This window comes from Eretmochelys imbricata, chromosome 5, assembly GCF_965152235.1.
Source record: "Eretmochelys imbricata isolate rEreImb1 chromosome 5, rEreImb1.hap1, whole genome shotgun sequence".
NCBI classification, from domain to species: Eukaryota; Metazoa; Chordata; order Testudines; family Cheloniidae; genus Eretmochelys; species Eretmochelys imbricata.
This window is the reverse complement of record NC_135576.1, coordinates 44,328,218-44,355,574: the sequence shown is the minus strand read 5'-3', so window position 1 is coordinate 44,355,574 and position 27,357 is coordinate 44,328,218. Positions and strand designations below refer to the sequence as shown.

At 41.8% G+C, this 27,357-nt stretch overlaps 1 protein-coding gene across 3 annotated transcripts in view; it reads left to right on the top strand.

Moving 5' to 3' along the window:
• Positions 1-287: 287 nt before the first annotated feature.
• Positions 288-27,357, top strand: part of THBS4 (thrombospondin 4) — a 56,452-nt gene continuing 29,382 nt past the window's right edge. Inside the window, exons 1-9 of one of the 3 annotated variants that reach the window (XM_077816303.1) lie at positions 288-375; positions 7,174-7,374; positions 12,157-12,404; positions 13,541-13,646; positions 18,948-19,030; positions 19,909-19,972; positions 20,316-20,361; positions 22,120-22,264; positions 27,131-27,268. In XM_077816303.1, the coding sequence (XP_077672429.1) occupies positions 288-375; positions 7,174-7,374; positions 12,157-12,404; positions 13,541-13,646; positions 18,948-19,030; positions 19,909-19,972; positions 20,316-20,361; positions 22,120-22,264; positions 27,131-27,268 (1,119 nt within the window). Of the gene's footprint in view, positions 376-7,173; positions 7,375-12,156; positions 12,405-13,540; positions 13,647-18,947; positions 19,031-19,908; positions 19,973-20,315; positions 20,362-22,091; positions 22,265-27,130; positions 27,269-27,357 lie in introns of all 3 variants that reach the window. The other 2 variants (XM_077816304.1, XM_077816302.1) reach the window with 2 other exon arrangements.

Below are 27,357 nucleotides of genomic sequence, written 5' to 3'. Positions count from 1 at the left end.
GCCAATGGACTGGCAGCCTCCCGAAGTTCCGCCCTCCTTCCCCGCACGAGGAGCAGGTCCCCGGGTTAAACAGCCCCTGTCTGGGCTGCCGAGCTTGAGTGAGCGATTGTCCCTGCAGAGCCTCGGAGCAAGAGCCGCCAGCCCCGAGCCGCGCTCCATGCCCCTCTCTGCATAGGGGACAGCTCCCCGCATCCTGCTCCTCTTTCCCCAAGGCGCGGCAGGAGCCGAGAAGCGGAGCTGAGCCGGGGAAGGGGTCTGGGCTACTCTCTCCCACCACTGCACTGAACATGATGAGCAAGCGGCAAGTCACCGTCCTGCTCTTGCAAGTTCTCCTGCAGTTTAGCCCGGGCTCTGGCGCCCAGCCTGCCCCGCAAGGTAAGGGGCAGCTCCCCTTCGGCCGCCGGACGCGCGAAGGGGCTGGGATAGGAATAGGTGGGGCGCTTTCCCAGCTGACTCGCCAGTGGTCGCTGAGTATTTATTCTGCTGAGGTGCATTGTCATGCTAGACAGCAGGTGTCTTGACTGGAAACATACGGCAGTGATAGAAACCCAGGATCCCCCCTGGCAAAGATGGCTAGATTGAATGCAAATAAATCTCCTTGAGGTCATTATTTAACCCGTGAAAGGGGCACAGCAGAACAATGTTTCATTCAGAGACATTGGAATTAAAGCGGATTAACTGACTAGGGAAGCACCAGGGTCTCAAACTTTTAAACACTTTCCTTTTTCTTTAAATGGGCAATGAGATGTCTCTACATCTATTTCAGTATTGGTCTGGGATCGTGTTGTTTAACTGGATACCCAGATGTGAGGAAGCCGTGTGATTAAGTTTCACAGGTATCTGTGACATGTCTCACCTCTTAGTGACATTCTGTAGGGTTATTCTTATCATCTCCTATTTTTTAGTCTCCTCTCCTCTGGTCTCTATTCTTCTCTCTGTCTCTGTACACACGAACCGTACCTACGTGAGGACAATGTTACTAAGGATTAGACATAGGCGCAGTTCTTTCTACTTGTGCTTAGTTTTAGGGTGATTTACTCTAAAGTACCCCAAAAGGAATGAATTTGTCAGGCACAAACATCTTAATTTATTGAAGGCTCACTAAAACAAAAGTGCCTTTATTATGTTAAGAGTTGGTGCCAACTTGAGTTGACAACAGGGTGGTGGGGTGGGGGGAGCAGAAAAAAAATCTTAAGTTAGTGAAAGTTAAATTCTTCCTTAGAGAATTTCAGAAACTACTCATTTGACTTTGTATTATTAATAAAGTACTGGTAATGTCTGGAAGCTGTGTTGTTTAATTTCCCAGTAACCTCTACTTGTATTTATCCACCTGTTTGCACATTTTCATTTGAACACTGTAACCTTGGAACTGGGACATGTGATTGCTTTAGGGGAAATTTTTCCATAAGTTTGGAAATAGGCTGTTTTTAAACTTTGTAAAGTAGTGTACTCTCTATGACCGCTTACAATTACAGCACCTTTGCTTTTGAGGCAAAAAGATGGCACTCTCTGGAAATTATGGATGAGATTTTCAAAAAACACAGACACACACCTTCCCTTGGACTGCTTTGAAAATCTGAATCTTTAACTTTTATTGACTTATTTTTACTTTTTTTTTTAAGTCTGTTTTGTAGACAAACCTTTGCAAGGTTCCAAAGGCTCAAGTAGCATTTTGTATTAAATAGGCTTTCAATATCCAAGTATACATTTAGAGTAAGTATATATTGCCTCTTCTATTTCCTAGAGATTCTCTTCTACAGCTAATATTAGAATCTGTGCAGGGGGTGTCTTACACTGCACTACATGACTGTTTTATGATGATTTCATGTTATGTATATGATGTTTCCTTACTGGTCCAGTGTGGTTCAGTTGGTAGAGCTCTTACCTCAGAGCCAGAAGAACAATGATTTCAAGTTCTCCCCCAAGACCTGTATATATACCAAATGTTGATATTGTGTGTACCACATTATGAGAGATGCTGCCTTTGTGTATTATAAGATGTTGGTGAGAAGTGGAGCGAGGTTTGGTGACTGCAGCAGGGAACTAGGAGTTAAAACTCCTAGTTGGATTTTGTTCCCAACTCCTTGTGTTAACTTGTGGAAGTCACTTACCTTCTTTGTATCTTAGGACTGGTCTGCTCTATAAAATTAGGTCTATATAAGTCACTTGGGGTCCATCTGTTTGTTCATGTGTCCACGCTTACATTTGTCTCTGGCCAATTTAAGCGCCCCATTCCAGCAGTGCAGTAAACCCACCTCCCTGAACAGTCACTACTGAGGTTGACACAATGCGAGTGTAGATGCTGCATGACCTGTGTTGACCCTAACAGTCCTCCAGCACTTGTCCCACAATTCCCCATTCTCTGTGACTGTGACTGCTGGGGTCATAATTTTAAACTCCTCTGCCCAGAGGTCACAGAGACTGGAAGACATCCTCCTTTTTATAACTCCTCGTGTTTTTGAATTGCCTTTTCCTGATTGATCATCTTGGCAAGCACACCTAGCAGCTCACCCTTGTTATGTGCAACCACTTAGTCAACCATGACAGCTCCAAGCACTAAATGCACTCCTGCCTGGTATTGGATCTCCTGGGCCTGTGCGGAGAAGAGGCTGTACGAGCACAGCGATGGACTTGCCATAGAAACATGGATATCTACAAGCAGATTGCACCAGCGATGCAGGCAAAGGGGTACACAGGGATCAGCAGTAGTGCTGTGTGAAAGTGAAGGGACTTTGCCAGGGATAACACAAGGTCAGGGAAGCCAACAATAGATCTGGTGCTGCTCCACAGACATGCCATACTTGGTGGAGACCCCACCAGCACCCTGCAAACCACTGTGATCTTAATGTGATCCAATCTAGTGAGTAAATGCCATCAGTGCCCCTTCAATCTACCAAAAGCACATTCAACAGTCATTCTGCACCTGCTGAGCCAGTAGTTGTCTCTTTTCTTGGTGCTGTTGAGGTAGCCAGTGCACAGCTTCATGAGCATAGGGTAGGCTGGTTCCCTAGAGTCACTGCTGGCATTTCAATTTCACCAGTAGTAATTTGCTGGTTGGGAAAGAATGTCCCATGTTCTTAAAGATGTGAGCGAAATCCATCACTAGCCCACACTGATATCAGTGAAGTATCCCCAGTGATCCATCAATTCTTTCATAACCATAGAAGAGTACTCCTTTCTGTTGATGTACTACGGCAAAGTGGGCTAGTGTCAAAATAGGGATATGCATGTTGTCTGTCACCCTAATCTGCTGCAAATCCATCCACTATGTCCTGCACGTTGCTGAGAGTCACTGTCCTGCATAGCAAGAGACATTTAATGAACCTACAAATTTGCATGCTCCCACTGTGCATTTTCCAACTCCAAAATGATTTCCTACTGACTGGTAGCAATCGGGTGTTGCTTCCAGAGTATGATTGCCACTCATTTCTCCACTGTCAATGCAGCTTTCATTCTGGTGCATCCCCACTGGAGGACTGGGCGAGCTTGGCACACAGATCCAGGAATGTGGATGCTCTCACACCTGGAAGTTCTTGTTGTTCCTAACCTGCATTATGATGCAATCTCATCAGTAGGTGCTCTTTTCTTGGGCCCAGAAGTGGTACTTCATTGTCTTCAGCTGCTCCGTGAACAACACCAACAGCCTTGAACTGTTTTTCACTATGTTCCTTAGCAAACTATCCTTGAATAAATCCTCATGTCTCCTGTTGTTGCAGTACTTCCTGCGAGTCTGCAAATACGGGAGAAACATGTGTCCTGTATTTGCAGCATTCATGAGAACAGTGCAGAGCTTTGTGGGCTCCATGCTTCTGTCAGAGATGGCAGATACTTTGCTGGTCTACTGCCTTGGACGGGAGCCCTTTTTTTGCTGGTCTCCTCCCTGATACCCTCAATAGCTTCCCTCATTGCCTTCATTCTCCCAAGCTCCTTTCTCCGCTAAGAACTTCACAACCTCTCTTCTAGAAATCCCAGATGCACAATTAGTCTTAACATTTTTGTGCTGGCCTCCAAAACAATATTTTGTCACTCTCTTCAAATGTAATTGATCCCCCTCCAATGTTATCACGCTGCACTGTACAGGTCCATCCTAAGGAATTTGGAAAGAGTTGGTAAGATGATTCCTGGGATATGCTGCAAACTTAACTGACTCATTTAAAAAAAGAATGAAAGAACAAAAGAGTGTAGGTGTTTGTGGGCATACCTGGCTGCATGAATCGAGATCTGCTGCGTGTTCCTTTCAGTTCTAGCAATTTGCTCATGTAAGTTTGTTTTAAAGTCTGCCGTTCCAAGGAAACGGGCTAGAAGATTACTTTTCTTAAAAAGAAAGTGTGATTCTCTTTTACATTTCTTTTTGTTCCTTCCAACCAGATCATGGCCTTGCTGGGGCCCCAAAGCTGGCTTTGTCCAGAGAACACTGCTAAGTGTGTAGACATACCTGTAGGAGGGTAGATGCTTGTCCTAGCTAATAACTGTTGCTAGCAAATGAGTGCCTTACACCAGGGATGGATTTGATCACAGTGATACATCTGCATTGAAGTCAATGGATGTTCATCTTAATTCATCCCAGATACTTGGATTTGGCGCCTATTTCTAAAAGAATCCCATTGATGCTAAGAAGTTGTGCTTTATTAGAACCCAAACAATTCAAATATATCTTTTAAACATAAAAATGCTTATTAAAGGGCATTTTGCCTGAGTAAAGACTTCAGGAGCAGGCCTGAAGTGATCAAACATGTACAGAATCTCTAAATACTTCATAAATATCCTAATGTAATATATTAATTTATCAGCATTTAAGTCAGATTTAGTTTTAAATGTCTGAATAAATTCAAGCTTAATTAATCTCATAAGAAATTAGCTAATATAAAATATGCTCTTGACACAAAGCTATTTACTAATATATGCCCTTTTCAATAACTGGTTTAGCATTTAACACGCCTAGAAGATTTCTATTTTATGCCAATGTTATAACTTAGAAGATTTAGCTGCATATTTTGGGTGGTTATTACCTGCACAGGTTTGCTGTATGAAGTAGTGAGTTGTCCTTCTGTCTTTGATTGGGGCTATGTGGCTGCTTTCTATGGGCCAAATGTGAAGAGGTGTCAATCCCTTCTCCACCATATCACTGATCTCAGTAGAAGTGAGGGCTCAATCCTTCTTGGTTGCCCTGTGTATATAATGAAATTGTTTATGGATATAAATTAAATGCTGTCGATGGTATTTGGCTAGGTGGCTCTCAGACATTCATTTCTCTGGTATTCGACAATAAATCTTGGGTACATTTAGGTCCTGGTCCTTCTTTTGTAGTGTACCACAACACCTAGTAAAATCAGTGGGAGACTGAGGTGCATAAGAATCAGGCCATTAAATTGTAGAATATTGGTGCAACTTTCAATTGGTTTATAAGAAATTAAGGCCGCCTATAAGGGGAGAACCTCCTTCTTTCCTCATTCTGTGGGGGAATTCCCTTTGCATCCAAATGCAATGGGGAGCGATTCTGCCCTCTAACCCAGCTGGTATCCTGAGACTTGCATAGAATTTGGGAGCATAGAACTTGGGAGCACCATGGAATCCCAGTGCCTTCTTACAGCTGAGGTGTTTTTATGTGATCCTGGAGGAAGCTGTGTTCCCATGTGGTCCCTTCTGTTGGCTGCCCTGGAGACAACTGCTGCCCCGGGTGTAGGGAAAAGTGCATTCAGTGGAATGGGTCAAATTCATTATACAGAGCGGTCACTTTGAAAAAATATTGTGAACTGAGTCAAAATTGTTGTAGCTGAGGGACAGAGTTATAGGAGATGAGGCCAGGCAGAGCAGGCCTACCTGACCCTGACCATTTCAGCCCAAACTATATATTATAACCTTGGAAAACTGAGGCAGAGCATACCACAGAGCTGCTGTTACCTTTTTTCTGTGTACCCCATCTTCCACCACCATTGAGTTCCACCAGTTTTTGTCTTCATGTTAGTGAGGGTGGGGTAATATAGCCCAAACATGATAAAGCTATTAAAAGGGCATACCATATGTACAGCATTGTGACTAAATAAACAGAATTACCACAAGTTTACTCAAGTGGTTCCTTTGTAATTAGTTCTTATAGGAAGGAGATAGGAAATATGCAATTTTAATAATATTTGGTTTATATCTGAGATGTGCAAGATTTCTAGTAGCATTGTTGATTTGGTTTGGAGGCATTTAATTAACTTTTTCCTTCCCATCTCTATTTATTACTCAAAAAGCAGTAATAATTAACCAGCATAGTGAAAGAACACTATTTCATCAACAGAAAAGTGTGCCTTTGTTCCAATTCTGTCCTAGAAAAATGTATTCAAAGATTTGGAAATATTGAGAAAAGCACGATTTGATATATGGGTTAAAAAGGAAAAAGTGAGAGAGATTCTATGCTTCTAACAATGTCAGACTATCAGAAAAAGGTCTATATGCATTCTTTAAAAGTTAAAGAGAATTCAAGTAGATTTCATTATGTCACTCCTTTTAGTTTCTTAATCTATACCTTCAGATGTGCCTTGATTTGGTATACTATGAAGAGAATGTGGGTCTTATTTACATAAAATGTCTTCTTTTAGCTTTCTGGAAAGTCAGCAAAGAAAGCAGTCATTTATATCATATTAGATATCTGCCTATGTAGACTATATTAACTGAAACCAAAATATTTGTACCATACAGTACAGTGCACTGAAAATCTTTTACATGCATATTTTGACTTTAGATCTTGGACTTGATTGAAGCATGAATGACAGTATCTGAATTTATAAAAACAACAGTGGGTTAAGAGATTTCTATTAAAAAGATGAATTTTAGAAACCTGCATTAAAAGATTTTAATAATTTGAATTGAAAAATAGAGTAAAGGATGCTAGTATTTGAGCAGTAATAAATAATGCTTGTTAACAATTGATGCTAAAACAAAATAAGTGACAACAAAGGCTATAAAAAGTCTGATGTCGTGAGTGAAAGATTGCTTCCTATATTCTAGCTGCCGTTCAGAGAGAATTTGGATTAATTGCTAAAATATCCCCATGACAACAAAGAATAGTTTCTATCCCCCAAAGAGAAGTCATTGTGGGATATTAGATGAAGTTCTCCTGGGTCATTATTGTACTATAATTTGATATGCAGTTTACCTACCAATGTCCCAAATCATTTTATTTTACAGTTTTTGATCTTCTTTCATCTCCCAGCCAGAGGCTGGTAAACTTTCTACAACAAGTGCTTGCTGATCCTACATTGAATGAAGTATATGTGCTCTCAACATTCAAATTGCAGACAAAGAGTACAGCCACCGTATTTGGCTTGTATTCTTCAGATGACAACAGCAAGTATTTTGAATTTACAGTGGTGGGGCGATTGAATAAAGGTAAGTCATTTGACTCCAACCCCCTTATTTTATGGATCTACAATTATTGACATGTCTGCAGTGGTCTTTACAAACAATGTTATTTGCAGCTACTCTTTTGTTGTTTATTTCACTCCTCATCACCTGCTCATTCTACTGCTCAGGAAGATATAAATGTTAGCAACATTCTCGCCTCCCCTTTTATGCTTCCGTGCACAGCACTGATACTACCCTGATGCCGACTAGGCGCAGCATGCTGAGAAAATCAGCTGGGGTCTCTACTTTCTACCAGCCAGCTTGCTACACGCAAGTGCTGCATGGCTCCTAAAGAAACATGTAAAATTATTTTTCTTTCTTTTTCCCCTGGGACAATAACTGCTTCTTATTACTAGGGAATGTGACAGACGCACGCACATGCTGCCTCATGCATATGAAAGAAGGGTACTTGTGCTGTGGACCTGAAGTTTAGATTTGACTGTGCAAGACAAACATTCCTAGCACTTATAGAATCTTTCAGGCGATGGAGAATGTTTGTTCTCCGTTTATTGGAATCAGTTAATTAAGAGGCACCGTCCAGACTTGAGCAAAGTTAAAATTTCTCAACAAATATATTTCTAAGCTAGATGTAGGAAAATTCTCCCACTCACTTAAAAAAAACAACTTATTTTTTAATTAGAAAATACAGAGGTGCATACAGAGAAAACCCTTAAAACCAAAGGTCTGGTCCTGTAGCTCCAGAAAACTGCTCCTGAAGTCAATGAGTAAGAACTGCACAATCAGGCACAGTGTATATACACGCACGCACGCACGTTCACACACACATACTTTTTGTTGAAAAAAATAAGTCACACTTCTGTCTAATTTGCAAGAACTTTTGCATGCCTTCAGATCTTTCTTGGTATGAATTATGAAACAGACTTTTTGAGCTTTATAGACAATGTTTAAATTGTTCCCTGGCGGTTCTTAATATGTTTCTATTGCACACAGGGAACACGAAGAGTGAGTTACCTTCTTGTCTTTACAGATGATCCCTCTGTGTCAGGATTGAGGGATATTGATGGGCAGTGTGGAGAAGCTTGCACTGTCACTACTCATTTCCTTTTGGACTCTTGAATACGTAGAGAACTTCAGTCTACAAGGCTGCCACTCTAGCACCATTATATGATACATTCAGATTTAAGATTAGTTAAAGAGACAGAGCTTCCTCAGTAGGGCTTTCCATTGAGATCTATTCCCCTCATTATTTTTGTGTGGTTTGCCTACGATATGCACATGTATAATTAGTTAACATTTGTCAAATGCTTTGAAAATATCCACTGTGCAGTACAATAGGTGTGGACAGTAGGTTAGAATGCTCATTGGAGTGGGGCTTTTCACTACAGCTCATCTTAGTTAGATGATTGCATGGAGTCTGGGGATGATTTGGCATCCTTTTGAGTGTAAATACAGTATTATTTCAAGACTTTTTTGTTATGCACATTGTGGGCCCAGATGGCAAATGGACACCTAAACAAGATGAAGTGAGCTGTAGCTCACGAAACCTTATGCTCAGATAAATTTGTTAGTCTCTTAGGTGCCACAAGTACTCCTTTTCTTTTTGCATATACAGACTAACACGGCTGCTACTCTTAAACAAGATGTGAAATCTAAACATTTGTACTTCAGAATATAGGGGCATAATATTTCCACTGATGCACCAAGTGTTGATCTAAACAACCTGAAGCAGGAGTTAGTTATGTGTGACTGTGCGCTGTTTGAAAACTGGGGTCCAGATGTTTTGCACACATTCTGGTTTTGTTTTTGTGGATTCTACCATAAATACATTAATGTCCATGTGAGGGTTTACAGCAGAATAATTGGACATGGCTTCCCCGCAACCTGGATTTGCTAAGTCTACACTAAAGTCTTATTTATACCAGAAATGTGCACTGGTTTAACTAATTCAATCTAGTTAAACTGCTGTAGACTTCTAATGTCATTGTACAGTAACTGGTTTAAATCTTGCTTCTATCAAATTACTGTAAGTCAGTCTTACTGATGCAAGATATTTTGATAGAAGCAAGAGGTGAACCATTTTAAGTGTATCTACATTAGGGGTTTGCACCTATTTAAGTAGGTCAATTTTTTTTTTAGTTTGATCTAGTTAAACTGGTGCATTTTTCATAGACAAAAGCTAAAATAGTCCTACAGACTTCTCATGCTCACTGTCTAATAAGGGCACTTGGAGAAAAACTGTTCTCACATAATAGAATTACCTCTTTTACAGCAATGTTTCTTTTAAAATCTAAATAAATACAACTGATATATCTTAACAGCTCTGTGAGCCACAATCTATTACTATGCTGCATCTGTAGTTTCACTGAAAATGCTCTAAGCTCAAACCATTTTATTGGCTTTCAGGGGCCAGAATGACAGTGAATATGTTTTTTAGACAATGCAAGTAACTGAACTCTTCACTAGCTGCAGGTTGGCTGTGTGAAGTGTTCTGTCGGTGGGAGGGTACTTGCAGGATCACAGGTGGTTTAAGTGTAACTGGGACTGTGGTCCATCAAAAATTTGCCCTCATCTTCTTCAACAGACTGTTCCAGCCCCCTCGACAGACCTTTGGCTTTGGCCCAATAACGAGTCCTTGGATCTTCCTCTCAAGCCAGACAGTTCAGCTGTCCTAAAGCTATCCTGGCAGGTGGCCAGCAATCAGTTGTGTGCTCCACCACTGTCCTCTGGTTTCTCACTCTGACTGACTCACTGCTGTGTTCGGTCATTCTGACTGCAGGGCCCAGTTCCAAGGATCCTGCTTTAATATACCCCCATGCACGTAGAAGTCACATAAGTAAATGCCTGCAACATAGAGTTGGCAAGTGAAACTCAGCGTTTGCCAGCAAGCAGACTCGCTTTTTGTCAAGTTACTGATGACCCCATGTAATTCTAAGGAAATCTCATGTCTGGTTGTTTTTGTACCTAGACAATGGTTAAAATAATTGAATCATTGATTCTAACTGCTGAGATTTCCAGAAAGGATATATAAACTAAAGATAGAAGGGGCCACACACTGGTATAAATCAGAAGTGACTTAATCAGATTCATTGGAATTACTGTGGATTTATACTGGTAAAACAGAGCAAAAGGTGGTTTTTTATATTAAATAAATTACCAAAAGAAATTATATCAGTGCATCAATGTAGTGTCCAAAGAAAATTCTGACGAAGTTCAGAACACATAGGAAGCACAGAGTCATTAATAGTATAAAAAGAATAGTGGAAATCCCAAACCTTAGAATAAATGACAACTAGAGGGGTCATCGTAACTGCCTACAAGTATCCAAAGAGTTTAAACACCAGTCTCCTGTTTCTTCAATTCTAGAGGGTTGTAACCATAAATATATCATACATAATATGTACCAAGTAGCTTTACATTCAGGGAGCATTTTTGTAGTTTTCCCTGCACCCTACCTACAGACCTTCTGCCTCACACACACAGACTCATTGGGTAACTTATAGATTTCTCATTCCCAAGAGCAGTAAAATGTGGAGTCTGGACACTAGCTAGGAAGGATGTTCCAGCAGCTTTTACCCCATTAAAAAGGAGCTGCAATTAAAAAAAAAAAAATCCTCCAAACACTTTTATAAGATTCCAAAAGAGGAAGGAAGTACATTGTTTATATATGTATTTAGCCTTGATTTTAAACAAAATTTGAGACAGTTACCATCCCCTTGAGATGCCGAGGAGTCCAAGTTTGCAGGTATCTGGATTTCTTAGCAAGAGCGAGTGATACCACAAAAAAAGGGCCAGATTACAAAAACGTTACTTAAGCTAAGTCAATGGGATCTTGGAAAGTAACTGTATGAGCTGTAGATGTGTTCTCCCTGCTGCTATTATGGATCTCCACATATGCTTAGATAGGTTGCCCCCCATAAGAGATTGTGGACAGAGGAAGGTTTCGCAGGTAACCATGGGGATAAGTGCTGAGTGGCATCGAGGAGGTGTTTCATTCTCGCTTGCAAATTCAGTTTCCTTGGGGATATATTTTTCTTTTCCAACTTTACTCATTTTTTAAATTTTTTTTCAATATAGTAATTTAGTTAATAACAAGAGTGTCTTTGTGTGAAGTGCAGTCTATCCTGGGGGCCAGGTGAGTTCATCAGGTAAGCCAGGTGCTTGACAACTCTTCATCAGGAAGCATTAAAAGAAGAAAGATTTTAGTACTCTGTTTGGGTTCTCTTCTGTGTTACTTTTTGTATTCATTTTCTGTTCATCATGGTGAAAGACAGATCAAGAAATAGAATCAAGTAAAAATTAGCAGTGTATTTGACTACACAAGTGTTAGCATCTTTTGCAGAGATGTTATTACTGAAACTTACACTCTATCTATGCATTTCTGCTCCAGAATAACTTTTAGGATGTCGAATAGAATTCTGCCATACTATTAATTGCAGATTGCCAGTTAAATGCTGTACCACTGTTAATGTGTATTTTATTAGATTATGCCCTCTTATGATGACATCTGCTCCGTCATTTGAGTCATTTAAAATGAGCCTGAACAAAGCACTGGAGAATGATCTGTAGGCAACAATACTGTACCTATGAGTTTTCTTCCATCTGCATTTCCTGCAATTCTATGTCAAATTTATTTTCCCTGCTTATATTTGCATATGGGATACATTTGTCAAAACTGAAATGATTAACTGAACCAGAGCAGTGAGAAGTATCCACAGTGATCTTCCAGTCGCCAGCCACTGAGATTATCAGGACACGCCTCACGTTTTGTGTTACCATCCTATAGTCATGTTGTGTATTTTCTACTAGTCATCCTGCGTTACGTGAAGAACGATGGGAAGTTAAACTCTGTGATGTTCAGCAACACCCAGCTGGCTGATGGGAAGCGCCATACAGTCCTTTTGAGGCTGAGTGGTCTGCAGCGGGGATCCATCACAGCAGAGTTATATCTGGACTGCGTGCAGGTGGATGCCATTCAAGGTCTACCTAAAGCTTTTTCAGGTCTATACCACAGCTCAGAGTCTGTGGAAATTCGCACCCTAGCTAAAAAGGCACAGGTAAGTATGAAAACTTAAGAGCAGGTGGAGCAATTAGAAAGAGGGTGCATTAGCAGTGAGAAGGTTTTCCAGTAATCTGTAAAATGAATGGAAAATAGGGTGGCTTCTCTAGATATAGAGTGAAATCCAGGCTGCACTGAAGTCAATGAGAATTTTGCCATTGATTGCAAAGGGAATGGGATTTCCCCAGTTTACAATCTAATATAATCAAGATGTTTTAGTCTAGGTATTACTTGAAGGTCAGATTATTTGTAAATTGTCACCTACAGCAAAAATGAAAGCTCTAAGTAGCTTCCTACAGATTTTTAGGTAGGAACAATACATAGGCTGCATGTATGCTCAATGTGCATGCGTACAAGAAATATGCAGTTTGACTCTTCCATCTCTAATGACTGTGATTCAGAAATGGAAGGAATAGGAGGAAAACTACACTGGCAATGATCTGGAGTCAAAATCCCAGCTATGTGATTATAACCTTGCTATCTACTTCTGCCTGGGCTATTCCAAGCAGGGGGGCTGACATTTTTTGCTGTGATTTCCATATCAACAGTCCTAGGAAAGCAGTATCTTTCAGGAACACAGCACAAACATCTTCCATCATTGCAACTAGTTGTATGCAAAAAATTCTTAACAAAATGGAAAGCTAGTCAAAAACTGAGTGTTTTCTCCTCATTTTATTATAAACTTGAAAAGGAGCCCATTTCTATGACACAAAATGGTAAGGTACCCATATATTTTTTTGGAGTGAACATGATTTTGTTTTCAAGCAAAAAATGTCTTTGCATTGAAATCACAGAATTTTTTGGTATTGTTGTTATAGCAATATCTATTGTTGAAATTTGTTGAATGAAATCATGTGATTCAAAATGGCAAAAAAACAAACCTGTGTGAAAATCTGCGAAACCAAAAAATGTGGGGTTTTGCCCAGCTCATTGCAATGTATTCTGTCAAAAGGACTTTATGGAATGGCCAAAGTAGTGAGGAGGTACAGTAGCATGGCCATTAAGCCCCGCCCATCCAACATGGGTTTAGAGCTATGCACACATCAGTTAAAAAGCTTGCCCCATTTCAAGATTGCATGCTTGTTTCTTTGTTGTGCTGGAGATGGATGCTGTGAATTTCTCTGATTGCTCCAGGACACTTTGGATGAGCTGAAGCTGGTAGTGAAAGGCTCACTTTCCCAAGTAGCAAGTCTGCAAGATTGCTTCCTTCAGCAGATTGAGCCTGCTGCTCAGAACACAGGTAAATAAGTTACAATACCCTGCCTCCATAAGTTATCCTGAGGAACCAATTACGGTGTATTTTATAAACCTGAAGAAACCATTCAAATTAATGAGGGCAACCAGATAGAATCATGGCCATGATGACATCATGTACATTTTTTTTTAAATGTCACAGGATGGAGGGGAACACAGTCACAGATGCATGTAACAAAGCAACAAGTCACTGACAGTTTTGGGAGAGTCAGTGGTGCTGGGAAAGGGCTTTTCTTGTTTGAAGGGGTACAGGCCAATCCAACTGCTCTTTAGCTCAGGCTCTCACCTAGCTGGTGAGATAGTTCTGCTTAAAGCAGAGGCTCTAATTGTTTTGGGTTTTGAAACAGATTTATTTTTACATGTAACGTGGTTCCTGGTTATTGAGTTGTCAGGGGTAGGGAGAAGCAAAATGGGTAAGGGCTGCTGTGATTGCTCTCCTAGACAGTAAGAGGGGAAGGAGTGGACAGGGCAGAGCAAAGTGGTTTAGTGACAAACTGACTGTTTTCATAGTGTCTGGGGGTAGGGAGGAGAAGAACAGGTTAATGTTGTGCATACAAGATGTCAACATTACATAAGACAGTGAAGCCAATAGGGCCAGTTTAAGACTAAAAATATCCTTGTAAATAAAAATACAGGATCTGTGACAAACCCTCTTTCCCCTGCCACCTCCTGGCAAAACCACAGCCTTAATCATTTTAATGAGGATCGATTTAATATAGTTGTGAGACAGGGTACATCATTTTTACACAAGAGTACCCTGTCTGGAAAACAAGAATTCTGTTTCACTAAAGTTTTCAAGGTTTAAAAAGTTGTTTTTGTCCTGCAGTGGAACTAAGGTGACCACACAGCAAGTGTGAAAAATTGGGATGGAGGTGTGGGGGTAATAGGCACCTATATAAGACAAAGCCCCAAATAGTGGGACTGTCCTTATAAAATTGGGATATCTGGTCACCCTAAGTACACCAGAGACAGACCCTTGAATAGCTTAGAGCCTGGTGGTTGGGGCATTGCCCTCAGAATTCCTGCTCCAAAGCAGAGACTTGAATCTGGATCACCCACACCCTAGGTGAGTGCCTAACCATCAAGCTGTTGGCTATTCTGGGATGGAAGTGCTCTCATTTTGACCAGAAATTCCGTCATGGACCTGAGAACCTTCCTGATGAAAATTTCATCAAAATTGAAACTTTTAGAGGAAAGGTATCTGTTTCCACAAATCAGCATTTTCTGATGGAGGGACAAAAAAAATTCATTGAAAAATTCCTGACCAGCTATTTGTATGTGTGTTAGAGCTTCATAATGATTAAGTAAAACTCAGGGACTGGTTGTGGACAATGAACAAAAATTCATGGAAGCCCAGGACCAGTACCTAACTTTTACTAAAAATGCGAAGGGGGTGGGAAGGGACGACTAACAGTGGGAGCGCTGCCGGAGGGGGACCATGAGGGCTGCTGCTCCACTGGCCCCAGGGTCTAGCTGCCTGCGGCTGCTCTGGCAGCCCTGGGGCCGACCACGGCAGCTGCTCCAGCCGCGCTGCTGCTCTTGAGGCAGGGGCTGACCCAAACCGCCCCTCCACTCCTGCTGCTTCAGCCCTGGGGATGCTGATCCGGCAGCCCTGGGTACTGGCTGCTAACCACTGCTCCAGCATCCCTGGGCCTAATCGCTGCTCTGGCCCTGCCACTGCAGAAGTCATGGAGGTCCCCAAAAGTCATGGAATCCATGACTTCCATGACAGAATTGTACCCTTAATAATGATGACTGGAGACGCTTTGCTTTTAGCTTCAGATGTCCCCTGTTGCAGGTTTCCATTTCCATGATACTTTATATTTTTGTTTAGATCATAGAATCATAGAATCATAGAATATCAGGGTTGGAAGGGACCCCTGAAGGTCATCTAGTCCAACCCCCTGCTCGAAGCAGGACCAATTCCCAGTTAAATCATCCCAGCCAGGGCTTTGTCAAGCCTGACCTTAAAAACCTCTAAGGATGGAGATTCCACCACCTCCCTAGGTAATGCATTCCAGTGTTTCACCACCCTCTTAGTGAAAAAGTTTTTCCTAATATCCAATCTAAACCTCCCCCACTGCAACTTGAAACCATTACTCCTCGTTCTGTCATCTGCTACCGTTGAGAACAGTCTAGAGCCATCCTCTTTGGAACCCCCTTTCAGGTAGTTGAAAGCAGCTATCAAATCCCCCCTCATTCTTCTCTTCTGCAGGCTAAACAATCCCAGCTCCCTCAGCCTCTCCTCATAAGTCATAAGATGTACAAGTCTTGAGGGGTTTAGTACTAAAGGTTCCTTCTTCTTTCCCCTAAATTGGCATGCACTTACAGATACATCAGGAAATTAATTCAGCACTGTCACTTGTAAAGACACAAAACTCAGTGAGCAAGATTTCCAAACTGAGGCCTTGCATTATTCCCTTTTGGAAATATTTCTGTAATTTTTGTTCACTAATTAATAACTTAAGGGTGAAACCCTTTCCTATTTGGTAGTTAGATGTGGCCTTTTATGAGACCTGGATGAGCATTTTGTGCTGGCCTCCAATTTCAATCACGTACTCACTTTCAAATGGAATTCATATAATATTAAATGCAAAAAACCTATGTTAATATAATATCTTCATAATTAAAATCATGAAAGAAGAGATGCAAATGTTCCAACAGCAATATTAACTCAGCTGGATTGCACATCCTGTATGTTTCACTGTGTATCTTTTACAACAATAATGTATCAAGTGAACGCACTACATTTAGCCAGAACAAACAGGAATGGAAATGCTTAGCCATCCATGGGTATAGGACCCATGTATTTTAGGAGAGGCTCATTTAAGTTGAGCTGTACATGGGAGTGGTGGAGAGTCTGGGAGATAAAGAACTGTCAGTGGTCTTGATAGCCTGCCCTAGGACTCCTTACTCAGATGCCAGCTATGGCAGCAGCATCCCTTTGAGACCCTCCTTAGCTGGCCAGAAGACTTGAGCAATGCTGATGTGAGATGGGAATATAGTGATCCTGGGTAGGGGCTGGATGTGTAAGTTTTGGGCCCTGTCATTGTGGACAGAAATATAAAGCAAAACGTAGATTTTTACAGTAGACAAAACCAGGGTGAGGCATTTAACAACAACCTGGCTGGTTTAGTTTGGTTTAGGGTTTTTGGCTGACACAGAACTGGGCTAGTAGATCCATGTAGTTTCATACCTATTGGCCACACCTCTGGCTTGCCCCAGCTCCCTCCTGGAACAAGCTGCCATGGGTCACTGCTTGTGCCATGTGCTTGCTGAACAACCGTGTTAACAGCTTCTCTGAAGCTTGGTTTTTGCAGTGGAGCTTTGATAATTCTCCTATGTTTAGGACCTACTACAACTGCAGAATGGGGGCAGGATTTGGCTTTAAATGTAGAAGAAAAAATGTTACAGGAAGCATTTTTGGTGCATGCAAATTTAGATATCTGGGCATTTCAAAACCATCCTGTACAATTCACAGCACTAAAAGCCATTAGTCCAAAGGTTTAAAAGTCTACAAAAATTAAGTGTTCACACCTGATCTGTTTTTGATTTAGAGGCTGGCAACAAAGCAGCCTCTGAAACCATAAGAATTTTACATTTTTTGCAGATCTCAATCAATAATGGCTAAACCAATTCTTTGTAAAGAAAAGTTACTACATCTGGCCTGACAGCTTGCAAGCCAAGTTCCACACTTAAGTATTTTTGAAATGGCCAAGATATTAAGTCTCCCAAAAAAATAAAAGTTGGGACTGAACAGATGTAGCAGTTCCAGGTTACCTCAGCTTCTTTTATTATTTTGATGAGAAAAATCTGAAATGAAGAAAAGCCAGTATCTTTCAAATTGGTCAAGTCCCCTGAGCATGCCGGATCAGACCAGAAATGCTTTGAAGTACAAAACAATTTAGTAAACATTAATAAGACCAATTTCCATATAAGCATTCAATACTGCAGCAAATAAAGTATATGTAAACTTACATATAGCAACTATATATTTAACAATTTCAAAATACTCTACCTGCTTAGAATGCAAAAATATCAATACATATCTTGTGAATTTTGCAGATATCTAGATTTAAATTAACAAAGGAGTAAATTAATTGGCGCTTGATTGAATAACCTTCTGTGAGAGTTATATACAGACACACAGTGAGATGGGTCAGAAAGCCCTAATTTGGAGATACTAGGTGTTTCACCTCTCATCAGTTCAAATCCAGGTCAGATGGGTAGTGACTAGTTGTTGATACCATTTGATGGCTTTAGGATGCCCTGAAGTTAAAGTAACCATGTGTCTTGGTTTTGCCATGAGAGGCCTGGCTTTTCATATGACATCCTGGCGTCTCCCAAACTTACTTCTGGACACCTGAAATGTCTTCAATTTTAATTTAGACTATCAAAATTTATATATATATAATATATAATAATAACAAAATATATATTCAAGATGTACTGCTCTACTGAGCAGAATTTGATCTATGTCTACCAGGAACAAACAGTCCCAGGGAACTAGCTTTCAGTGTGATGAACAGTGTGCAGAGTGGAAGGAAAAGTCAAATGAATGTAGATACTGTCAAATCTGTTCTTTGACTCACAGTGAATGTTATTGACATGTCCAGTGCATCATGATAAACTCATTCAGAACATTCAGTAAAGGGAAAAAGTCCTCCACTCTGAGACATATGTACATGCTTCTGCTGAGTCAGAAATGGGCAGTAGTGGTATCAGCACACATTTCTTTTGCATGGCTATTTTTTGACCCTAAAAACCACCACCACAGAAGTGTCTCCTTTTTATTTTGAAAATATGGTCACCTTGCCTGAGATTAGTCATCTCAGCCTGGTTCCTAGTGGAGCCAGCAACACAGCTAGTTCTAACTGGTGTACTTGTTGACAGTATCAGCAAAGAGTCCAGACATTGAATGGGCCTGGAGCTATAACTGTCCTCTAACTCTTGAAGATGGTTCTCCCACCGTGTTGCACCAATGTGGAGAAGTTTGCATCTCCTCTGCGTTTGCTGTCCCTGTTGTGTGGCTAAAAAGGAGTTCAATCTTCAGTGCTTTGAATCCAGTATTTCTGAAGAATATTGAGTTCACACAGATGCTTTCCTAAAAATTAAAGCTATTGTATTTCCATTGTGTTCCCTCCCTACTGATGCTAAGATATTATGAGTTATCTGCTCTAGCTCATCCTCTAAGACGGTTTCAGTTCAGACTTCAGTGCTGATCTTGGCAAATGAACAAAAAGCTACTAACGTTGTGCATGACTTCTCATTTTTGTTGTCCCTACAGATGATTTTAATAGGCAATTCATGGGTCACATGATGCAAATGAACCAAATACTAGGAGATGTGAAAGACCTTCTCAGACAGCAGGTACTGTATGAGGCTTTCAGCACGAATACCTCAAATCCAGATTAGAGCACGGCTTCGTGCAGCTTTAGGGCAGAATTTACCTAAGTGTGATGCTCCTGTACAAAGCTTTCTGTCTGCGCAGTGGGAATGAAATGACCCTGTAGGGGACCTACACATTTGGGCATGTTGTGGAGGGGCCACTAGAGGTGGGGCAGGAGATGGCCCACTTATATAGCTCCATTCACCAGAAACCCCTCCATTCAGAGTGCAGAAGAGCTGTAGCTACTATTCTAGCCCATTGGCTAGCTAGATAAAGGTAGTCTTGCACATGAAAAGGAAACTAATTGCACTATTTGCCTCACTGGTGTGAAGTCGCTAGTGTTTTACTGATTTGCTAAATATCTTTTACTAACTATGGGCCTGATTCTGCAAACACTTTCTACTGCACTTAGGCCCCAGTTCAGCAAAGCATTTAGGCATATGCTTAAGTCTACCTCTATTCAGCAAAGTGCTCAAGCACATGCTGAACTGTAGGCACATGCTTAAGTCCCATTTAAGTCAATGGCATCTAAACACATGCCTACAGTTAAGCACCTACTAAGTGCTTTGCTGAATAGGGATGGACTAAATTGTGGCCATAAATCTTACCACCATGAGTAGCCCTATGGAAGTCAATGTACAATCTGTGTAGAGTAGTTCTCTACAGAAGATGATAGGACTACTCATGCTAAGTAGCACCATGCTTGGGAGTAAGCATTTGCAAAATCAGACCCTGTCATTATAAGGTACTTTGTGAATGTTTAGTGATTTTATTAACGTCTAGACAAGATATAATGCTGCTATGGGCAGCCAGGCACAAGTTAGTCACCCAACTAATACATATTTTCTGTACCCTAAAGATCAAGGAAACAACTTTTTTGAGAAATACTATATCAGAATGCCAGGCATGTGGTAAGTATTCCTGTATTTTCTATAAAATTAAGAGAGGACCACATAAGATTTGCAATTGTTTTAAAACAATCCTCATTGGATTGCCACGATTTGATTTATAGGAAGTATTGACAAACAAGCCTATTCTTCTGGGCTCTAGGCATCTTTGACTTAAGTTAAAAATAGATTCCTATTGGGGTAAAGCCTAAAGCTTCCGCTCCCCCCAAAACCAGAAAATAACCAGTCAAAACCAAACAATACTCTACCTCATCCAAAACAAGTAGCCCTCATCATGCCCCTACCCCAGGAGCTTAGCCTTTTAGCATGCCAGGAAGGTAATTGCATTCAGACTATTTCAGACCAAGAGTCAGTTCAGTTCTAGTGGAGAGCCCATCAAAGATTATCCTGATAGCAGTTCCCTCTCTTTTCAAGAGACGGTGTTCCAGCACCTTTGGTGACCACTGTTCTAACGGTATTTCGTGCAGGGAGAGATGGAGGGAATCCCCAGTAGGAAGGTCAAAACTTACTATGTATGTAGTATTATTGTAGCTGTGTTGGCCCCAGGATATTAGAGAGACAAAGTGGGTGAGGTAAAGATATTACCTCACCCACCTTATCTTTCTAAAACCTACTATGTGCACCTCAGGACCTCAGATTCTACCTGCGTGCGGATCGTGGACCACCGGTGCCACATGGCCCCTGGGAGATACACTGCTTAATATGAAGAAAGAAAAGGAGTACTTGTGGCACCTTAGAGACTAACCAATTTATTTGAGCATGAGCTTTCGTGAGCTACAGCTCACTTCATCGGATGCATACTGTGGAAAGTTTAGAAGATCTTATTATATACACACAAAGCATGAAAAAATACCTCCTCCCACCCCACTCTCCTGCCGGTAATAGCTTATCTAAAGTGACCACTCTCCTTACAATGTGAACTCTGAAAACTCTGAAAACTGCTTAATATGCATGTTGTTAAGAACCTTAGTAGAATAGATGAACAAACAAACAGCCACTTTCGGCGCCAGCTCGCATTGCCAGGCTGATGTAGGGAATCTATACGAACCTTGCATTGAAGTAGTCTAATCCTGAGGTGACACAGGTATACGTACAGTAGCAAGGTCTGTATTCAAAATAAATGGGCAATCTCCTGGCCAAACAGAGAGAATTATAAAAGCCTTTCTGAAGAATCCTGGGAATTCTAGCTGGGAATAGCTAGAATTCATAGCTGGGAATCCAACAAGTTCCCCTAAATGCCAACTCTTTTACCAGCAGAGGACACCCCCCCCCTTATTCAGAGGAGTAGGAATAATTGTTGCCAGATCTTCCAGTAGCTTTTCCCACACTATCAGCCCCCCACTGAATCTCACCTTGATTAAGCTTCAGCTAGCTTAGTTTTCAAACATGTGAGACACAGACTAGAGCCACAGGAAGTTTCTTTAAAACCTGCACTGTGTTAATCAGCTGAAGGGATAAATTATATGCATTGGTACCATTCTGGCACCTGTCTCGTTCTCCCAGATTTGTCCTTTCCCCCTCTGGTCAGTCTCTCAGTACATGAAACAATGTTCTGGATACTCTGTCACATATTCAATATGCTGCCACTTGCTGCCTCCTCCCTCCCCTTTTTTCACTCCTCGTAAATTCTCATCTCTCTGAGGTGAAATAATAGCTCTGTTTTTTACACTGAGGGCAGCATTGCTGATTTAGCCAGAGTAATGGCTCACCTTGTCTTTCCAATAGTACCATCAACCTATAATCCCTCTGGGACCTGTTCCCCATTTGTCCTTGTTAGGTCACTCTAACCTGCACTTATTGCTTTGCTCTGGCCAACATCAGAAGTTATAAATTTATAAATCTGCTCTGGGACTAACTCAGCAGAAAGACATTCATATCCCTGTGACATATACAACATAGCCTTAACCTCCACTATTCTGCAGGTTCTTGATCAGTTCCCAAACAAAAGTCTCCTCAATCACAATCCAAGAAGTTGCTACTTCCGCAGACCAGCCAACGTAAAGGATATTTATGATGTAGAAACACAATCCCACTGCTGAGCAGTGGATTATGTATCTCCTAGAACACTTGCCAATTGAAATGCATGATGGATATTTCCTTGAATCACTAAAACTGCTGTTCTTTCTACTCAAAGGTTTGGGAGCTACAAACTTTCCAACTCTGCCCCCACTGCCCCCTAAACCCAAATGCGAAGCCAACTCCTGTTCCAGGGGGGTCAGGTGCACAGAGACAGCAGATGGATTTCAGTGTGGGCCCTGTCCCGAAGGGTTCACAGGAAATGGAGTTACATGCTCAGATATTGATGAGGTAAAATATTGACTTGTAAAAAGAAAAAAATCCCAACTCATTTCTCACATAAAGGGCTGCTGACTCTTGCTTTCTGCACCATTCACTAACTGGCTGCACACTGAATATTAATAAATCCTGGGCCAAGTTCTCCACTCCATTACACCAGAGGTATGTTGCCATGACTCCATTGTTGTCAGTGAAGTTACATGGGTGAAAATTTGGAGTTATACTGTGGTGACTCAAGACTACTGTATTTATTTTTCAAGTATCTGCAGTATGTATTTTCATTTTACTCCTCTCTGAATGTTACATTGAAAGGGCAGAGCTATTGACACAGTTATTGGGATTCCACAAAAAGATTAAATTTCATCAGTTATGGGGCAGAACTGCAGAAGCACTTCCTGTTGATGTGGATTTTATTTCTCTGAATTTCAGTGCTCATAAAAAGTTTCAGTTTAACAGCCTTGAAGACTGAAGTCAGTTTATTCACAAAATTGGCCAGATTTTCAATTCAGCTGTAAAGGTCAATTGCAAAGGAATAAACATTGGGATGGTGCCCTTTCTTGCTTCTTTATGATGTATAAAGAAAACCTAAAAGGATTATTTTTATATTTTTGTGGGAGGGAGAGTGGTTCTACATTAGAAAGTCAGGTTTTGTTCACCATTGGAGACTTGAGAATTAACAGATTAATGACATCTGAAAAACCAAGGAAATGAAACCTGATTAATCGAAAGAGGAAGTAAGAATTATTCAGAAGTGTTTTGAAAAAAAAAAAAAAAAAACAAAAAACCCCACCATCCACCACCCACACTTCCTTGGTCCTAATTTTCCACTTCTTTATACTGATTGCTGTTGGGAAAAAATATGGTGTAATGGAGCAGAGAATCAGGTTCTTTGTATTTTGGTTGGCTGCAGCACTTACTTAACTCAGAACAGTTTGGTGGGAGGGGAGCTTCCTTTGTTAAAAATTCAGCACTCCCACTCCCTTTCAACTGAGGGCTGAAAAAGCTCCCAACCCACATTTTCAAAAAGCCACTCAATAAAAAAAGCACTCAATATTCCTGATATTTTGAAGGGGGAAATAAAATTGTACACCTTCTTTGTACATCATAAAGAAGCATAAAAAAAGGCACAAACATTTACTTTTCAGGCAATATTTAACAGGCTTCTGTTTTTATATCTGCAGATTTATGTCTGCAGTTATTTGCAGACTGTCTAGTCACTTAGAGGGTATTTCTACACTGCATTGTAAACCCTCTGTGGGACCCAGGCTTGTGGACTCGGTGTTTCCAAGACCACACTTGAGCATCCACACTGCATGGTAAACCTGGGCTTACAAATGCTGGGCCTGGGTTTCACAGCTATTCCTAATGCATCTATACTGCACTACACAGAGCTACTGACTCAAATCTGTAGTCTGAGCTGCGTCCACACTGCAAAATAGCGGTGTTTGGACCCGAGTCACAGTAGGACTTGGGCTCCCACCCACCCCACTAGCAGTGTCCAAGGACCTGGGTTCTGAGTATTTGCTGACCAACTCAGACAGGTTTGTGTGCAGACAGAATGGGGCTTGGTCTGCAGTGTAGACATACCCATGGGGAGCTGCAACTGTGATTCCCAGCACAGGTGGACGGACTCTGCGAGCTCTGCTTAAGCTAGCATGCTAAAAATAACGGTGTGGCTGTTGGGCACTGGTGATTGCTTGGGCTAGCTGCCTGAGCCCCGATGTTGAGTGGGCTTGGACTTGGGAGGCTAGCCTGAGCCGCCCCCCTGTGCAGTAATGCTCATGTTGCTATTTTTAGTGCGAGGCTGTCTGTCTACCCGCACTGGGAATCTCCCCACCCAGCTGCAGCGTAGACATAGGCTTAAGTGTTTAATCTGCAGGTGTACATCATAGCGTCTAAGCACCTCCCAAGTAATTAAAAATAGAAATAACAATCTCTCTTTCTTCCTCCGCAGCCAGCAGGAGAAATAGCTTGAGTATTTGATAGTTGTTTTGATTGCTGGGTGATGTTGTGTGTGCAAGTCAGAGAGAGAAGGTACATGAGTCTATTTGTGTCCATTTATTAAAAGAATCTTATAGAGGGAAAACTAAGTTGAAGAAATTGAATGTATGTTCCAGTTACCTCATTTGTGGGTAGAGTCAGGTGCTTAAACATCACATGAATTGTGCCTACTGTTATGTCAAGCACAAAAATGGAGGTCTGGGTTTGTAAATCTGGTCCAATAGGCATAGCACAAACAGCTTCCTCACACTTGCTACTCTGACTCAGTCCACACCTGGATGGACCTTGTCCTTACCTATGGTAGGTGTGCAAGGGAACGTCAGTCTCCAGAGCCTTCCCTGCCCTGGTGATTTTAAGCAAAAATCCTGTTACTACCAGTGGAGCAGCTCTACCCATGGTAGAAGTTGTGGGAGGACTAATCCAGACTGGTCGCTAGTGTGTTCAACATGAGTGGTTCAGGCTTGCTTTGAACATGGTCAGATCACACAGTGTTAACAACATAGGCACTAGTGCCCCACCATGGTGGAGCTGAGTTAGTGTCAGAAACAGTGGTGAAATTTTTGCCAAAAAGATATAGAACAGACACACGCCATGCCCATTCAGACCTTCACCTTTATGCTGATAGGGCCAATAAATTGCCAATCAATGTGGGACTTTTTCTTTACAAGAGCACGTCTGTTAAAAACTGGAATAATGCCTACAACTCATCTCACATAGGCCATCAAATGATAACTTTTGTTGGGCTAAATTAGGGTGGCCACCTTTTCAAAATGCAAAAATGGGACAAATACAGGAGCCCCACCCCCTGCTCCTCCTCTTCCCAAGGCCCCGCCCTCTGGTCAGGCCGGAAGCTGGAACCAGGCATTGGTAAGAACCACCCAGGGATCCCAAGCTACTGTGGGGAGCCCTGGACCCTCTACTTCAGCAGTCCCCAAACTTTTCACGGTTGTGCTCCCCCCATCCCTGTCTGCACCAACCCCGCCAGAGCCGGAGCTGAAGCAGGGCTACTGCTGGGGGTGGGGCCAGAGCAGAGCTGGGGGCCAACCGGGGCTGGGTGGTGATCACTTCCTGCACCCCATGGGGCTGGCCTGGGCCCTGCCACCCCTGCCCCCAAACATTCCTCCACGCACCCCACAGTTTGGGAACCGCTGCTCTTCCAGCCCTGGGTGGGGGGCTGTGGTGCCCAAGAGCAGCCCTTGGCCCATGTCCCCACCCCCTCAGGGCACACCACCCTGGGTAGGTGAAGGGTCTGGGACTCTGGGGTTCCCCACAGCAGCCCGGGCTCCCTGGGCAGCTCTTACTACTGCTTGGCTCTGGCTTCTGGCCTGACTAGCGGGTGGGGCCTCAGTATAAGAGAAGGTTCAGGGGATGGGACCACAGAGGGGGCAGGACTAAGCCTCCCCACTGGGAAGAATCTGGCACTGCCCTTGAGTAGGCGCAGAGTGGTGCTGCAGGAAATCCAGGACAAATGCTGTTCCAGACTCATTCAGCCTGGTCCTGGGACTTGAAATGTACATTTTGGGACTGTCCCACCCAGTTAGGGATGGGTTGTCACACTAGGCTAAATGTGGGGTGCATTTGAACCAGTGGAATGCTCTCTATGGCCTTACCCACACCCAAACTGTCCAGTTGTCCAGGAAGGACACTTTACAGAGGGAGACACAATGATACGTTAACTGCTTCTGCACATCATGAAACCAGGGCATTTAAATAGGAGTTTTGTATTCAATAACTGTTAAAAAGGAATCTAGAATTCCAACTGGGAGCCATCCTCATCCCTGTCTGAGCCTTGAGACTGTTAACATCTCTCTAGTAAGGCCTCTCTAGTAAGGCCAGGAGGAAGCGTTGCTGATTTGTTTGGGGATGTACCGCACAACCTTAAAATATTGTCTTAATATGTATTTTGAACTGCATGTCTCTTCTATAAATAATGACATTGTTTGAGCTCCCTCTACTGGCTAAAAAGAAATCTACTTTTTCAAATCAGGAGCTACATTGGACCTAATGAGCAAGATGTCTGTCTTACATTTAAATTCACATTGCAGATTATGCTTTTATAAAATCTTTTATTCTATTAGGCTCCAAAGCATGATTTATTTCTCCCAATTTTCTGTTTAGTAGTCTGTTACAATATATATATATAATGTTTATATGTTGATTACTTCTTAACCTACCTTCAGTGAACATGGAGAACAATTGATTGCCATCCTCATTATAACAGCCCTTAACATATTAGAAGACTGTCCCTTTGAGTCTTCTTTTTTCAAGACTAAACATGCCTAGTTTCTTTAACCTTTCCTGATAACTCAGTTTTCTAACCTTTTATCATTTTCATTGTTCTCCTCTGGTCTGTCTCCAGTTTGTCCACATCTTTTCTAAAGTGTGGTGCCTATCTAGGGAGTTGAAAAATAAACATATTCAGGATTTGTCTGCCAATTAACAAATGGTGTTAGTATTTGACATATACTAGACAGGGGCAGGACTGCAACAGGGCATCTGCCATTTTAATTAATTCATTTTCAGGTTATGTTTTCCCCCCTGTATTATATCAAATACAAACAACAGCAAAATGCTGCTATTTATATGTTCATTGAATACAGGTGGACAGTCATTCCCCAGCGATCTAATGACTGCTGCTATTACAGGGCTTTCTATTTCGGTCATGTCCATTCAAGTGGTACTTGGTCAGACTTCAGCAGGAGTTGAACCCATACAACTGAGGGGAGAGTTGAGCTCATGGTTTGAGACTTCTAGGACAACTATAGAATTCAATATTATTTAAGTACCGCTTTAAAAGGCCATGTTTTGGAATCTGAGATCAACAGAATGTTATCGACTCACTGATGCAGGTTCAATGATTCATTTGTGTCTTTTTAGTGCCGCTATAGCCCGTGCTTCCCTGGGGTGCGCTGTGTGAACATTGTTCCAGGCTTCAGATGTGAGGCTTGCCCCCCAGGATACACAGGACAGACAGTTCAGGGGGTGGGGATCAATACTGCCAAGAACAATAAGCAGGTGAGTGGCAGCCAGACACACCGCCATCTCCAGTGTGAGAGGCTGGTTTGATATCACTTCTGCTTTCCAAATACAGTTTAAAACAAAAC